A 17,285-nucleotide genomic window follows, 5' to 3' on the forward strand; every position below is an offset into this window, starting at 1 on the left:
CCTTTTGTTCGAGCATTACACAGCTTGAATTTACTCCTCGCATCAGCGCCTGAATGTGATGTGTTTGCTAGTAGATGGATGATTGTACGTGATGAATGTCTGAGGTTCAGCGAGATGATGGATGTTCGTCCTTCTTCTGTGCCTTATTAGTGTTTATTGTATGTTAACTTTTTCCCGTTATGTATATATAGGGATCATATATGAGCAGTTCCCGAATACTTTGTACATAGCCACGTCAGCAAATTTTAATTGATCCTATTTTGTTACCAACATTTAGTAATATAAGTCGACTTTCGTAAGATATATACAGGATAATTGTTATAATTAAGAAAATATAGATACTAGAGAACCTTAATGACGATATAAAACTTACTGAAATCTCAATTCATCAAAAAAAATCTTGGTAACAAAATAGGAATAATAGAAACAAATTTAACTTTTTCCTTAATTTTTGTACAAACTTTTCGAGAACTGCTGATATGTATTTTCACAGTACTTTGGTTTATCTGTAATGCTGTGTTAATTATTATGAATTAAAAAAAAAAAAAAAATTTGATCGCCAGTGTCCGAGGTGTGGCTTAGCAGTGGGCGTTAAAGGCTGATATGATGATGATGATGATGATATAGTGTACATACCTAAGTGGGACCCTAGTACCTAAAACCTGAATCTGTGCATGACCCATTAATTTTTAACTAATTGTATGTTAAGTAGTTCGGGTGGGATTTCTCCACTCATTGTTAAGCAGCCGGAACTAACGCCGCAAAAAATCATTTTAATACAAGTCAACAATATTGCACGTCATTCGACCTACATGTTCTATATAGGGTAGACTGAAGGGAAGCGGATCACAGGGTAAATTGGATCGAAGTGTTAAATCAGTTGATATCTTAAATATTGCATCGATGCACTCGATGAATTTGTATTGTATAGGTCTTAAATGAATGGATGAATGAATGAAAACATTTATTTCAACTATGGACTCACAGAAGTTTTAGTATGTGACGTGAGTCGTAAGAAATATGTTTAATGCATACAAACAGAAATTCTGCATTAATTTGAGCACCTTAAAGTTTAATTTTAATTATGTATCTTAGCCTGCGAGGTCAGACATAACAAATATTTTAACCTTTTGAACGCTTTGCCTCTCGCGTCAAAATGTGTTGTCTACACGCATATACCTCTACTAATAGTAAATAACGATACCTATATGTCAGCAGGATAATTGCTTTGAAAGCGTCCGCCATAGCAACTTTAGGCGTTGCTAGCGTCGTGGGCACGGCAGCACACAACGCCTTTAGGTATTCTTGGCGGTCAAAGGGTTAAAAACATAAAAGATTTCAACAGAGATCAAAGAAGCGACCGACTGCGAAAAGTTTTGTTCTTCTCTTCCGTATTGGCACAAGTGACAGTTGCGTTTCTATCGCCACAGAGCGTGAGCGATTGGTATTTTGTCTACGGATCCAATTTACCCCGTGATCCTATTTACCTCGGTCTACCCTAAACAGGTATGTAAAGATATCTCACCACAGAAAGAGGCCATGTAAACCACAAGCCAAACAGAATGATGGTGCATAGTGAGGAACTTAAAAGGTGACATACGATACGAGTATGACGCGCGTTCAGTGCCCATGGCGCCATACAAAATTTATTATGATATCTAAATATATAAAAGAAGAAACTGACTGACTGACTGACATATCAACGCACAGCCGAAACCGCTGGTCCTAGAGATTCCAAATTTGGCACGTGGCAGCAGCACTAAGAAAGGATTTTTCAAAATTCACCCTCTGGGGGGGGGGGGGGGGGGGGGTGAAATGGGGGTCCAAAGTTTGTATGGGAAAACAAGATTAGATTAGTACGCGGGCGAAGCAGGGGAAAAAGCTAGTGACTAGATATGCCCGTCTCGCGGGTTTTTACAGCTTCTAAAAAAAGGGTAGAAATGAATGGGGGCGCCACCGTCTAATGTAAACTGTTTTGCACTTGGCAACTATTGAGAGTCACGTAGGTATATGTTGCTATGATAAATAGAAAACATCCTAATTCTCAGCCACCAGGCAGACAATTATGGTGACGCGATAAATGATAAAACATCAGGCCGTCCCTATCGCACTATTGGTACCTAAGTGGACCATTTTTCTCAAAGTTCTCCACTCCACTTTTTTGGATTTGGAAGTTTTTATGTGATTTCCACTCAGAATCGCGAGCTCTTTCAATCCTAATAGGAGGAAAAAAGTGTCCCAAGGTTTTTTACCCATTCCGTTACCATTTTTTCATACATTTTGTATGGCGGTAACGGAATGGAAGGTCTGAAAAATGTATGGAAATCTTGGGACTTTTTTTCTCCTATCGGGATCGAAAGGCCTTGCGATTCTGAGTATGAATCGCGTAAAAAATACCCATGTTACAAAAAAGTGGGGTAGACAACTTTGAAAAAATTTTTAAGAAAAAAAAACCGCCTTCCTTTGGGGTTCTGGTGATAAATACTTTCAAATGTTGGATTATGTTATCAATTCGTCTGTATATTTTTTAATGTTTGTTATTCGATATCTCCGTCATTTCTGAACCAATTTTGAAATCTGGATGATTCTGAAGTACTTACAGATAGGAATGATTATCAGAACGGAACTCTAACCAGGAGCGGCTCACTCTTCATCAGCAGTTCCACTGCACCAAATGTCACTGTTCTGGACGTAAGTGCATGCTGTTCTTATAATAAAAATACCAAAGTCACTATAAGTGTGCCGTTCAGATTTGAGGAGTTCCGTTCTGACCATCATCAGCAATTCCACTGCACCAAATATCACTGTTCTGGACGTAAGTGCATGCTGTTCTTATAAAAATACCAAAGTCACTATAAGTGTGCCGTTCAGATTTGAGGAGTTCCATTCTGACCATCATCAGGAGTTCCACTGCACCAAATGTCACTGTTCCGTACGTAAATGCATGCTGTTCCTTTAAAAACACAAAAATCACCATATGTATGCCTTTCAGATTTGAGGAGTTCCCTCGATTTCTCCAGGATCCCATCATCAGAACTGGGTTCTGAAAAAAATGGGACCAATCTGTATGCATATACATTCAATAAAAAAAAAAATTCAAAATCGGTCTAGTAACGACGGAGATATCGAGGAACAAACATTAAAAAAAATAAAAAAAAAAACATACAGACGACTTGATAACCCCTTCACTTGAGATTTGGAAGGCGGTTAAAAAATGGCCTAAGTGCGATAGGGACGGCCCGATGTTTTATCATTTATCGCGCGACCATGATTCCCCTGCAGACATAATTAATTGTACCTAATTATGTAATCCGTTAAAACAACTAAATATCTTAATCACCTTAACAGGTAAAAGATAAAGTTAATCGATTAACACATTTGGTTCAGCTAATGTAATTTCATAACGCTACAACGAAATATACCTACCTAGGGTCTATTTCGTAATGTCTTTGACGCGTTTTGGACTTTAAGCCTATTTTACATTATCCGATCCGATATCCGAAGTAGGAAAGATCTCTTTCAAAGGCAAATGTCGAAGATGGCACCTTTGTAATATAATTGTGTGCAGGATATAGGTTCTACATCCGATATTTGATCGGATAATGTAAAAACACGCTAAGGTTATCACTCTAGTAACGCTCTATACAATTATACATATGTCAGTCGTAAATGACATTTTAAAATGCCACTTTTATCACTGTTAGATCCCAATTATATCATATTGAGAGCTAATTTGTCGGAAAATTTGAATTGGGCCGTTAGTGACAAAATATAATTATTTACATTTTGTAATAATTATTATGTTCTATTGAAGTTTTATGGCGCATTGGATTGTCTGTCAAACCATGTAAACATGTTATCCAAATAAATAATAATAAAAAAATAAAATTCATCATCAGCACCGATATTTATCGATATTGACATAGATTAATTAAATAAATAAAGATTGGTAACTCAGTACATCGTGTAGCGACCTACTTAACGCGAGTTATCGTCGCTGGTACCTCTTAGTTTTCGAGTTATTTACAGATGGCGCTGTTTTCAATGTTGAAAAGTGCCACCTAGTGAGATAATAATTAATTACATTGCCGAGTAACCACATCTGAATATGATTCAATATTTTGAGCCGGCGGCACCTCGTTTTTTGGCTTAGGGGTTAGAGTATCTGACTTGCATTTTTGAGATCTCAGGTTCGAGACCCAGCTCCGGTTTTTTTTTAATGTGTTTAAAAAGAATTATGTTGTTGTTTTTCGCTTTTTTTTTTTTTCTAGTTGAATATTAGAAAAATAAGTATGATGTGAAGTTGAATCATAGAAAAGTAAGTATGAATTGTTCGCGCCTACTTGTTGTGTGTTTGAATCATAGAAAAGTAAGTATGAATTGTTCGCGCCTACTTGTTGTGTGTTTATTAAACCCATAGGCCTATAGGGAGGTACCTATCTACCTACTCTACTCTCCAATCACTTATGTGACGTTGTCTCTTTCCAAAGACCGATGTGCAAGTTTTATCGCCCTTTACTGTATTTATATAAATTTATCGGTACCCATAAGTATTAAAAATCTTTATTTAGGCACCTACAGCTATACAGTCAAGGAATTTGATTCCCTGCCCATTTAATTGAATCGTTGTTAGAAATACGTATATAATATTTTATTTTATTCCATATATATCTTTGGTTATACTTACCTAGTATTGAAATGTCAAATTACTTAGCACTGTTTTTGACATTTCAAATTAACTCGACCAAATTATGTAGGTTGCTTATAGGCGTGTCGTCCGAAACTAAACACGTGTTTCTAATTTAGTAGCGTTGCTAATGTTTTATGCATCAACATCATCAAAGCAACGTCTTCATCTAGCTAGATCTTATGGTGAGTTTTCTGTACTACATATATTAAACCTTAATCCGTTTTCACCTTATCCGATCCGATATTGGATGTCGGAAGGATTTCAATGGAAAAAATCCAAGATGGCGACTGTAATGTATGGGATATCGGTCCGAAATCTGATATCGGATCGGATAATGGGAAAACACACTTCAACACTTCGCACTTGGGTTTTCATTTTCAGATTATTCGACCCCATATCGGATGTACCAAAGATATATTGGATGTACGAAGGATGTCAAAGATGTATAGGTCCACTGTCCATATCAGCAGAGAAAATAGAATATTTCAATATATCTTTGATATCAGATCGGATAATGTGAATACGCACTTAGATGAGTAAGAAATGTATTTCTCGACTGTACTGGGTATTTTTATTAGTAGGTATATCCCAATATTATGGCAAATGTTCAATCCTCTCTCGCGCGGCAGTCGTGATATGTAGATGTGCCTCGGCCGAGGCAATGCGTGCGTTTTCCCCGGCCGCGCAACCTGGAGCTTTGGAGCGTGAGCACATTGCCTCGCGACGTGTGGACCCGGCTAATAACGAGCAACAAGTGTACAATTGTATGGCCACTAATTTTAGTTAATAATGTGGTCATGCAATTTCGCATCTCGCTGCTGTGACTTAAACGTTGATTTAGCTTTACGGAATGAATGGTACAGTTAAATTACGGAATGATTAAATAAAATACGAACACAAAAGTATTTTACATATTTTTTAATATTCTTAATTTACTGTTCAATTTGTTTTCCATCACATTTTTTTTGTATGCCTTTCCGAAATCAAAAATTTTAACTAACAGCAGCAGATCTATAATATATTTCTTGTGGAGTTCGCAAACTTTTTCATTACTCTCGTATATGTTGTATACATACAAATTTTGCTGAATGCATTGATGCATTTTCTTTTTAAGTTAGGTTGGTGCATCAATGACTCAAAGTATTCCTTAAATATATTTAATGATGCGTCTACCAAATGCAATAAAGCTTCTGACGGAGCAAAAAGCTTGGGCGCATGTGCACTGGGGTACACTTTGTTTAAAATTAGAAGTTCGTGTTTTTCACGTAACTCTTCGTTTTCTTTTATTAACGAGTTCCGGCAGATCTCGCACCCGTATTTATCTAAGCATTTTTTAGCTAGATATCCAGCAAAGTATGCCACCGAACACTCCTCCAATGTTATTTCAGGAACCTGTTTTCCTGGCAGTTTCTCTTTTCTTTTTGGTTGATTCGAACAAGCGGCACTTGTGGTTTGTTCCGCAGTTTCCGCCATAGGGTTTAAATTTTCTTTGTCTCTGTTTTGTTCTAGTTTATTTTCTTGGACGATTTCGTTATCGATGAAAACGTCTTCGTCTGCCATGCAGTTTTTCCCGTCTGTCGTTTTAATGAGCGCATTAATGAAAGTGCTTCTAAATATTGTTCTTAGCACTTTGGCAGTGGGATTTCTGTTAAATCCAGATTTGAGCCTAAATACAGCAAATATATTTTCTAAGACGTCTTGGTTTAAACGGCTTGTTATTAAATATTTTATACCTCCGCTTGATTCCTCTTCAAATATTTGTAGTACTCCTTCAATGCTTTGCATAAATCCGTCAAAGCTTGGTGGTCTAGTATATGTGGTGTTTCCATTCTTCTTTTTCAATATTTTCTTTAATTTCGTCAGCAAATTTTTCCCATCTTGTAATGCCTGTCTAGTTCGATTTTGGCCTTTTGTCAGTGCACGTCTACACGGATTTTTTGATTTTAATTTTTTACTGTTTAACGCGTCAAATGCGTCGTTGATAATTTCTAGGAAATTGGCTGTATCTAGCGCTGTCTTACTCTTTAATTCTCCGGTTGCTACCACAGTTCTGATAGAAGCAGCTACAGAACGGCTCAGTATTTGAGCTGCCAAACTAACCTTCATTTTTTGAAAACTGTTAGGGCTAATATGCGTTGGCGTCAACTTGTGTAAACTCTTGCTTTTATTTTTTTTGTCAATTTCATACGCTGAAACTATGTCACTAAACGAGAATATCTTCTCGCCATCTGTGAAATCGCTAGTGAGTAGGTTATTTCTTATATTTTTTAATGCGTGTGGTATGTCAAAAAAAGCGAATATTTTTCTGCCATTACAAAAAAAAATGGAGAACCATGTGACACACCTAAATCCTTCAATGCTTTTTGGTTTGTTGATATTTGATCCGAAACAATGGCTTTTGGCAGAAGTCCTATATCAAAAAATTTATTTATTATCACTTTAATTAACAGAGTTAATTTTGTAGCAGCAACATTCCCTGCTGACAAAAAGTATGCTACCGGTACTTTCCATCCATTGTATAGTCCTCTAATTAGAAACACCAACACATACTTGGCCACAATAGGTGCCCTATCTCCTTTTCCAAAGTCTTGAAAACCTTCAAATTGATCAAATTTTTTTGAATATTCCAGCGAACTCATTATTGACATCTCGTCAAATGCCAAAACACAAGATTTCTCTGACAGCGTAGCATTTTGAAATCGTTGTTCGATATTCTTGAATACATCATTTTGGATTCCAGGGAGACAATTAGTTTGAGCTAGCCATTTTCGTATTGTTGATGGCGATGCCAAAATAACCCCCTGACGTCTCATGTGAACATATGCTGAAGGAGATTTGTAATAAATTGAAAGACACAGTTCTCTTTCTGTTTTAGTCCATTTTCGTCTTGATTGACGCCTCCGTAATTGCATCATAGCCATCGTTTTTGCGATGTCATTTGAGAACCGAAGTGATTCCAAAATTATTCTCTTTTTTTTGTTAGCTTTTAAACTCAAACGACGTATCTGTGACTGTTGCTTCCTGTTCTTGGCTTTTAATTCTACTGCAAGCTTCTTCAATCGCTTCACTTCAGGCTGATCGTCTTCGCCTTCAGATGGAACCCTTCGACGTTTATGAATTTGTTTGGTGTTCACTGGAGCATCTAACATTGACGAGCATGGTGAGGAGTTTTCTTGTGGTTGAGGAGGCAAGTCAATTCGTTTCCGATGGTAACATTTTTGTGGAGTTTTAATTTTTAAAACCTCTGGAGACTCGACAAGACCTAGAACAATTTAAAATAGTAGGTATACTTTCCTTTTATCCTTTTCCATTTGGCATAGCGTGGGACACCCTGTGTTTATTAATACTTTATATTTACTTATATGATTTAAAGAGAATAACTACATTATCATAAATCAATATAACCAAAGCCAATTGTCCACTATCACATGTTTATCATAGAAATATTTATATAATAGGTAACATGCCGTCCTTTTTCTTCACAGAGAAAAAGGGAGGCATACAGGTCTATGATCATATGTTTATGATAAACATATGATAGTGTACTATCAGCCTAAGCAAACAATTCTTACGTGTTGGTGTGGCTGCTTTACGCTTTAGAGGCACAGCTGCAGGTAGAAGTCTGGACCTAAAGTTATTATTCGATACATCTTCAGTTTTGAAGTGATCCTCACAAATGTAACGTCTCTTCAATTCTTGGTGTGTCAAAGACGTCAGATTTATGTTACCTGAAATTATTATATGCTCGATGACAATCTAAGCGCACGGAAGTGCGCAAACAGTTCCAGCAACAGGCCGCGCTCATGTCGTGCGCTATTTTTTACACGAACCAAAAACAGACAATAAATATGACTGAATGGGAAAAAAATTGCACTTAATGAATATATAATCCAGTTTTGTTTTCTGTCAACCCCTTTTTTGCCAAGAGAGGCACTGAAACTTGAGTAGTTTCATGTGCTCTGCCTACCCCTTCATGGGATACAGGCGTGATTGTATGTATGTATTTATCTATGAATATATATATATATAAAATGAATAAAGAAACTAAGAATGCAGTATGATTCTTACCAGAATGTTGTATCCATAATTTTAACCGAGGTTCATCATTGACAGGGAAGGAAAACATGGACTTGGTATTGTTTGTATTGTCACAATCATGATATTGACATTTCAAAGGAGGCATAATGTTCTGAAAGAAACAATAAAATTAACTTATACGTACAATTTAGAAAAGAGAAACTAATCCATATTAAAAAAAAATATTGATATTCTATTGATACTTACCGTAACCGCACTTAATATATATATATCAAATTTAAAAAGGCCACAAAGTAAACGAAATCCATTCGTCCGAAATGCTCAAGTCCGTTGGTCAAGCGCAGGTCGTTGTGTTAGGCAATAATCAAAATCCGGGGGCAAGCAAATCACTCAATTTAGCAGAATATCGGAGTCCGTAAGGCGTATACCACTATCGACAAAACAAAATGAGCGTGGGCGCAAGGATTAGCAAAGTAAACTGCGAAGAGAAAACAACTCGACTCAGCATAATATATTCTGTCAAACAAGTGAAACAAGTCTATCAGTAAATAAGAACTAAGAAAACTATAGGTATCCTTTTCTCTAGCACCCTAAAGAAAAGGATGCATATAGTTTTCTTATTTACTGACAGACTTGGTTGACAGAGATTATGTCATAATTTTGAAGTAAAGCGTAACATGCAGTGTTGCCACCGCGATTTTGAAGATAGACTGATGTCTGACTGATGCCAAAAATATGCTAAAATGTCACCTAAAAAAGACAAAGACGCTAGAATATATAAATAAATTTGTGTGTAAGTTTATAATGTCATTAATGTATAGTATGCAGAAAAATACACTTGATTACTTGACTGTTAGGGCTAATGATGTTAAGTTAGTTCCGTAAGTCGTCCCGTCACCAGCACACCGCACCCTCGTTGAGCTTTGGCAGCCTTACTCACCGGCAGGAACACAACACTACGAGTAGGGTCTAGTGCTATTTGGCTGCGGTCTTCTGTAAGGCGGAGGTACTACCCCAGTTGGGCTCTGCTCTAGAGACACAAAGCGGAATATCATTCGCTATGCCCTACCTCCTCCTGAAATGTATTCTATATATATCTATCTATTCTATCTATCTATATCTATTGGGTTGGTAAGAAAGTAATGAGCGATCGATTGAATTCCACATAAAATTTTTGAGAGAGTTCTAGAATCTTCTATGGTCGAAAGTATATAAAGGGCGAGTCGCACAGTTTCTCGTCAGTCATTCACTAGCTGTCGCCGAGCTAATATAAGGAAGAAAATGGACGAATTAAAAGTGCATGTAAGGCATTGCTTACTATATGAATTTCAGTCTGGCCATTCAGCCGCCGAAGCAGTGCGTAATATATGTCAGCGTCTTGCTCCTGAAGTTGTGTCTGAGGCCACGGCGAAACGATGGTTCCAGCGGTTTCGTAGTGGCGACTTTTCATTATCAGATCAACCTAAGTCTGGTCTTCAGATTGATGTAGCCAAATTAAAAACCTTAATTGAAGGAGATCCGAGGCTAACGAGTCGTACTATTGCTACCGAGTTAGGCTGCTCTCATGTCACCATAGAAACACATTTACACGAGTTGGGAAAAAACTACAAATACAGTGTTTGGATACCGCACGAACTTGATAGAGATCAACTAAACCGCCGTGCCGATATCTGCATACAACTTCTGTCTTTTCGCCGCACATTCAACTGGTTGGACCATCTTATCACTGGAGATGAAAAATGGGTCTTATATATAAATCACACACGCAAACGTCAGTGGCTAGCTCCAAACGAAAAAGGAATAGAGGCACCAAAAACAGAGCCTCACCCGAAAAAAGTTATGCTGTCCGTTTGGTGGGATATTCATGGTATTATTCACTGGGAACTCCTAACAAGTGAAATGACTGTTACCGCATCAATATACTGTAATCAGCTTGAAAATTTAAACCAAAAAATCTGTCAGAATCGTCCACAGCATGCTAAAGTTTTTTTCTTACACGACAATGCTCAAGCACGTATATATAGAAAGTCTAAGGGGGGGGTCCGGGTCATAAACTCAGCCGGATAAAAAGCGGTCTCGAACATTTAATTAATAATGATGCAGATTAAAAGACACTACTTCCTTATAAAACTATATTTAATCGCTTTCTTCTTAAAATTTGTTGATTGACAATATCATTAGCATCTATTACGGCAGCTATTTCCCTATGGATAGACATAAGAACTAGCCCCGTGAGGCGCTCTTGTCCCGTCCTATTACGCAAAAATGTTTTTAACCTTTTTAAGGTTGAAAAACTTCTTTCAGCAGTTGCTGTACTGGCCAAGTGGCCAGTATCAATAGCAACTTTCTGATCGAAAGAAAGAAAGAAAAAGAAATTTGGATCACACTGGTCAATGGCCCCATAGCAGTTCTAGGTTTTTTTTTCAGGCTCCAGGTTTGACCAATGATTATGCCAGAGTTCGTATTCAGATTTGAATTTGTGGTCTTCTGCTTCTGTTAACCCAAGAAAAAGTTTAGCAGCTTTCAGTAGTTCCGTTTTTGTGGCGTTGTCAACATTATTAGTCTTCGTTGGCAAGACCTTTTGTAATGTGCCAACTGTGTATTCATGAGGTTGGAATCGGGCGTCTAACTCGGATATCAAATGTTCCAAGAAAGGATAATTAATATACGTTTCGCCGGTAGTATATCTCCGCAGTTTCCCCTAGAACATTATTGCGATGGGTTTGGCGACCAGTTGTACGAGGTGCCACTAGTTCACCGTCAGGGCATAAATTTTCGGCGCCCTTTTGAAGAAGTTTCTCTACGTAGGAAAATAAATCGCGAGCGTAGCGAGCGCGAAATTTTTTTTATAGTAATGCCGTAATTTGAAGATTAACGCAATACAAAATTTATGGATTTCATCAGACAGAGTGCGAAAGGGACAAATGGTTGAACTTTCGTAGCCGCACCCTAGTATAGTTACGTGTGGCTGAACGTGAATATCATATACATAAAATAACAAACAAAATGGAGCACTATACTGTCCAAGTCAAGAAAGCAAATTCGGAATTTGTCCTAACTAAAAGAGCATATAATTATAAATAGTAAGCGCGATTTTTTTTCCTATTGACTCGATTAATTAAGACAACCCGCCAGCGGGGATCCGAGAACTTTCAAGCTTTTATCGTCTGCGTTCAGCAGAGTTGCGGTCTTTGACATATTTTGGGGTATTTTGACTTCACAGGGCGTCTATGTTCCCGACTTTTAGGCCTTATATTTCGCCATCACTATTATTTTTATAATAATGCTTAAGAGTTAATTAAGAGACTTAAGAGATTAACTACGGACTCGATCGTCACCGTCGGGACGGCCATTTCGGTATTTTGCCACTAAGTGATCTGAGTGCTTTGAAATTCGCTCACCATATGCTGCGACTCACAAAATTGCGCCTCTCTGAGACGTTTTGCGCCTTTGGCTTTATGAGGAACTCCGCTTTGGACTATCGGGTAGAGTCATATTTTTGCATTTGGATAACAACGTAACTTTGCCGTTCGCCGCACAATGTGGTTTGTCAAGGGCTAGAATCCTCCCTTTACGGCGCCCTAGCATGGTGCAACTTTCCACTTAATCTGAATTACAAATCTAGATTTTCAATAGGTGGATTGATTTCCGAATCCTCTCGCCATTTTGTGATATGTGCGCGCCCACGCAACGTAAGTATAATTTTTTGTATGGATTTTTCCACATTCTCGATTTTGGCGCCCCCCTACCATGTGGCGCCTAGAGCGGCCGCTCCACTCGCTCTACCCTTAATCCGGCCCTGCCTAAGGGGGGGGTTTGAACCCCCTGAACCCCCCCCTTATATACGTCCTTGACAATGCTCGCCCACACATTGCAAAAGTGACTCGGCTAAAGCTATTGGAGCTAGGTTGGAAAGTGATACCTCATCCACCGTACTCTCCAGACTTGGCACCTACGGATTACGCATTGTTCAGATCGCTAAGCAATGCCTTGAATGAAAAAAAGTTCGATGATCAAGCCCATCTACGACAGTACATAGCTGAGTTTTTTGAATCTAAACCTAAGAACTTCTTCGCCGATGCTATTCATTCTTTACCAGAACAATGGAGACAAGTAGTAGATAACTAAGGCCGTTATATTTTTGATAAATGATTGAAATAATAAATTAAATAAAAATTTCAATATTGGTTATGATTGGCTCATTACTTTCTTACCAACCCAATATATAATATAAAGCTACAACCCGACTGACATTTTTCAAAAAATGGGCAGAAGGAGTTTTCGCAGGTGGCAGTGTTTGGTGTGGTCGTATAGAGGTTGGTCCTGCGACCCCGGATAGATCAGACCGTCGGTCTACCGGTTCCGGGTAAAAAAATGTTGGACGGCCTGGCCAAACGGCTGGAGTTAGCCGGGGAGTGTTCGACCAAATGTCATAGAGGACCCTGGGCAGTTTTTGACGCCGCCATTTTTTTTTTGATGATTTTTCAAGTTTGTCGTAGAGAGCTCAAATTTTGGTCATAGAATCTCCAAGTGGCCTTGATTCGAATGAAATAAAAAAAAATTGAAAAATGCTACAAATGTGGGAAAACTGGCCACTTTTATTTTGTATGGCAACTTTTAAACCGTAAGAGATAGCCGGGGGGTGCTCGACCAAATGTCATACAAGTATCCGAGTAGAAAAAAATTGCATTAAAAAAAATTCAAAATGGCCGACTTTTTTTTTTAATTTCAAAATGGTCCTAGCGCGCTGAGAACTCCTCTCCTCCTGCTCCTTAGAACTTGTACACTCCTTTTTACTGTGTACTTAAAACAGGAAAAGGGAATGTACAAGTTTCTAATGGGGTGGCAACGCTCATGTGACACTCTTTGAGTTGCAGGCGTCCATAGGTTACGGTGACCGCTTTCCATCAAGCGAGTCGTACGCTTGTTTGCCACCGACGTAGTATAAAAAAAAATAAGCGTTTTAATACAAACTGATTGACACCCCAACCATCAAAATCGGTGCAGCCGTTGTGATTCTATAAATTTTTAAAAATACGAAATATAGAAAATGTCCGCCATCTTGAATTCTAGTGGATGAAAATTGTGTTTCCTCGGAAGAAATCATTTATATTGGTCCCTAGTATCACTGTACAAAGTTGCTTGCTTTTTGCATAAAGTGCAGCTTTTTTGACCACAATTTCGTTTCGCCGTAAGCCTTATATCTCTTTTCGTTTTTGTTTCACTATTGATAGCTAGCCAAGGCGCGTCATAATTTTGTCTGTGACAAGAAGTGAGAGGAATAGTTCCCGTCATAGTTATCATTGTTATCAACAAACAATATTTCTTTAATCTTCACAAAACATTAAACTATTTGTTATAAGGGCCCGCGCAGACGGGCGACAAAGTCACTCGACGACTTTTTTGTCTCTGTCGTAACTCCTTGCGACAATTTCAAAGGTGCGCACACGGGAACGACAGCGATGCAACCACAGACTACTATGAAGATACTACGGACGCAACTTTTTCTTTTTTCATGAAATTAAGAGCCTACCCAAAAAACATTTTTGGTACTTCAGAATAAGTGTTTAAAAGTTTTGATGAACTCGTTAGAATTTTACAACCCGGCATCGTTTTCCATTCTTTTAAATTCTTGTCATATAAAGTCGGTCTTACCTCTACTTCTGAAGAATTGAAATTAAACGACAGGTATCAATGTCGACTTCAACAATCGGCATTTAAAATTATATTTTTTTCGAATAATAACATACGTTCGCCCAGGCGGTTGAGTGATAACTGTCAAAATGACAACCGACCGGCGACTATTTTGTCACCGTGTGCGCACTTGCATTGAAACATATAGAGAATGAGACAGTTACGTCGCAGGCTTGTCGTCACTCGTCGAACCCGCAGACAAAAAGGTTGCGTCGCAACGTGTGCGCACTTTCATACTAGCCCATAGACCGATCTCCGCAGACAAAAAAATTGAGTCACCCGTCTGTGCGGGCCCTAACGCATACTTTGCAATTCGCAGGAGATACCAACGCCTGGACTGGCAACACCGACCGGGTTAAACGTCAAATTCAAGCTTCGTGCGTATATCATTTCAATAATGTGTTATAAATATTAAAAATGTAAAATATAAGGAATTACAGTGATGTATCGTATTTTAATTAAAATGAGAAAGTGTTATCATAAGTTTTCATGCAGCCTAAGAAGCCAAATATTGACGAAAAAACTACGCCAACCGTCAACGGAGTAGCGTTCAAGATTTAAAATTATAATTAATTAGCGTTTTTTACAGATGGGTATAGCTTACTTAATATTTAAGTGTAGTTTTTCAGATTATTTGTCTAGAACTAGTAACTGTCATAGGTTATTTTTGTGTTTTCTGTTTGTAAACATTTGAAGTACATAATAGTATTTTAACTTCCATATTTACATTTTCTTTGTTAAACCAACTCGAGATAATAAAACCTTACTCACTGCTATCCCGTGTAACTTGCAACAAAGTGAATTACAAAGTTTGTTATATGAAATCTTGTTAACAAAATCAAGGCTGTGGTTCCATATTCTTGTATGTTAATCACATTATATCCTGTTATAAGCCCTATTTAATATATTTTAACAATACATTTAGGCTTCAATATCTCACATGATGAATAATGTTACAGAACAAACTAGCAAGGTTACAACACACCGGGATGTGATGGTGGCTAGAATGAAACAAACACAAGCCTCAAAAATCAGCAATCAGCCAACCAAGATGTCAAGTAACACAAGCCTCAAAAATCAGCAATCAGCCAACCAAGATGTCAAGTATGAAGACCTGCAAGGACAACGGGATGACCTCTAGGCAGTCATTGATCGGTTCCAGCAATGCCAAGAGATAAATGAGCAGGCATTACAACGCATCCGGGACCTCGAGCAGCAAATGCAGGAGTCGGATTCAAAATGGTATTGCAAGTATTGCTCCGGGAACTCCGCTCTGGCTGAAAACAATTTAAGTATATTTGCTGAATATAATATATTTGATTTAGATGTCGTTCATGACAGTGCATCATGCTCCCCAATGAAAGACCCTGTAGATTTAAAACAGTCTGTGCACATAGAGGGCGGCAGTGATCCCAGAGTGACGTTGAAAGGGTCAAATAAAATTAAAAAATATCTAAAGCTAAGCAAATTCAAAATACATCAAAATGTAACAGCTGCCTTAAGTGATGAGCTTCTAAACTGTCAATACCAACTTGACCTGACAGCACAGGAGTTGAACCATCGCTCCGATGAATTTCACAAATTAGAATTGAAACTAAAAGACCTGAATAATAGGTATGAACTGACAAGTAAAGCATTACACGAGTACATCTTTTGTGAATAACGTTCTAGATCCATCGAGCGTGTACCCTGTGTGCATGGACTCGCCTGCGCCCGCTTGTTCGAGCCGCGCCCGAGCCGGCTTAGCCCCGCTCCCACAAGCCCGCGCCCGTGCGCCGTCGCGCCGGCTCCGTCGCCGTCGAGCCTTCTGCAGCTGGCGCTGTCGCGGCTGGCCGCCGAGCCTCCTGCAGCTGGCGCTGTCGCGGCTGACCGCCGAGCCTTCTGCAGCTGGCGCTGTCGTGGCTGATCGCCGAGCCTGAGCCTCGGCCGCCGGCCCCCCGCCGCCGCTCCGCCCCGCGGCGGCATTATATATATTTTTTTCTTTAGTTGAGACACCAAGAGTCTTTTAAAACTCTAAAGTTATTTTAGTTATTTTTTATTTGTATCAGTTCGTTTTTTTTTTTTCTTCATCATGTATATTTTTTTTATTTTTTTAGATATACCTTGACACTTAGAGACTCTATACAGTATCTCTAACATCTCTTATTAAGCATAGTAGCTTTGTACTTTGTATAATTTATTGAAATTAATTTCCATAGAGCAGTCTGTTAATATTTTCTTTATGAATACTTTTGCATGTGTATTTTGAAAAAAAGTGGCTGAGGCGTAGGGTTAAAGCCGGCGTAGCTTTATTTGACGTTCATATCATTGTAATATGCCTACTTGGAAATAGTGCATTACGATACAAGTGCGTAAAAATCGACACGAGTTACGAATTTCCTTTTCGCACGTGTATCGTACGACGTTTTTCAGTACAGATGGCCCTCCGAAGTTTAGACCTGACATATACTCGTAATGAACCACTTCTCGCACTAGTGCGTAAAAAAAAACACCATCTGTACTGAAAATAAATATTTCAATGCATTTCAACACTTAGCATGATAATTAAGAAACTTTTCAAAGAATTTAATTAATAAAATTGACTTATAAATATATTGTTTTATTCCACATTCATATATTTAAAAAAATCGATGATGAAATGATGAATGTTGATCATAAATTAGCCGCAAATCGTACAACTTCTGTCTTATTCTGATAATAGTGCCATCTGACTGTCGTGCTGATATATGTAGCTGTTTGTGGTAAAACATTTTTATAGTAATAAAAATAAAATAATCTGAAAGTAATACTTCCGTCTTAGTGCGTTTTCACATTATACGATCCGATATCGGATGCAGGATCGATATCCATATATTTAAGCCGC

General features: G+C 38.2%; 2 protein-coding genes across 2 annotated transcripts in view; both read right to left on the bottom strand.

Moving 5' to 3' along the window:
- LOC125239074 overlaps positions 1-17,285 on the bottom strand; it is a 41,527-nt gene that overhangs the window by 12,652 nt on the left and 11,590 nt on the right. The window lies entirely within an intron of this gene.
- On the bottom strand, positions 7,185-9,710 carry LOC125239513. Its single transcript, XM_048147127.1, has 6 exons — positions 9,669-9,710; positions 8,975-9,158; positions 8,759-8,879; positions 8,263-8,418; positions 7,326-7,952; positions 7,185-7,216 (listed from the first exon to the last, which is right to left on the bottom strand). Exons 3-6 carry the CDS (start codon positions 8,871-8,873, stop codon positions 7,185-7,187), a joined length of 930 nt encoding a protein of 309 aa, XP_048003084.1. The 5' UTR covers positions 8,874-8,879; positions 8,975-9,158; positions 9,669-9,710.

Source organism: Leguminivora glycinivorella, chromosome 25 (assembly GCF_023078275.1).
Source record: "Leguminivora glycinivorella isolate SPB_JAAS2020 chromosome 25, LegGlyc_1.1, whole genome shotgun sequence".
Taxonomy (NCBI): Eukaryota; Metazoa; Arthropoda; class Insecta; order Lepidoptera; family Tortricidae; genus Leguminivora; species Leguminivora glycinivorella.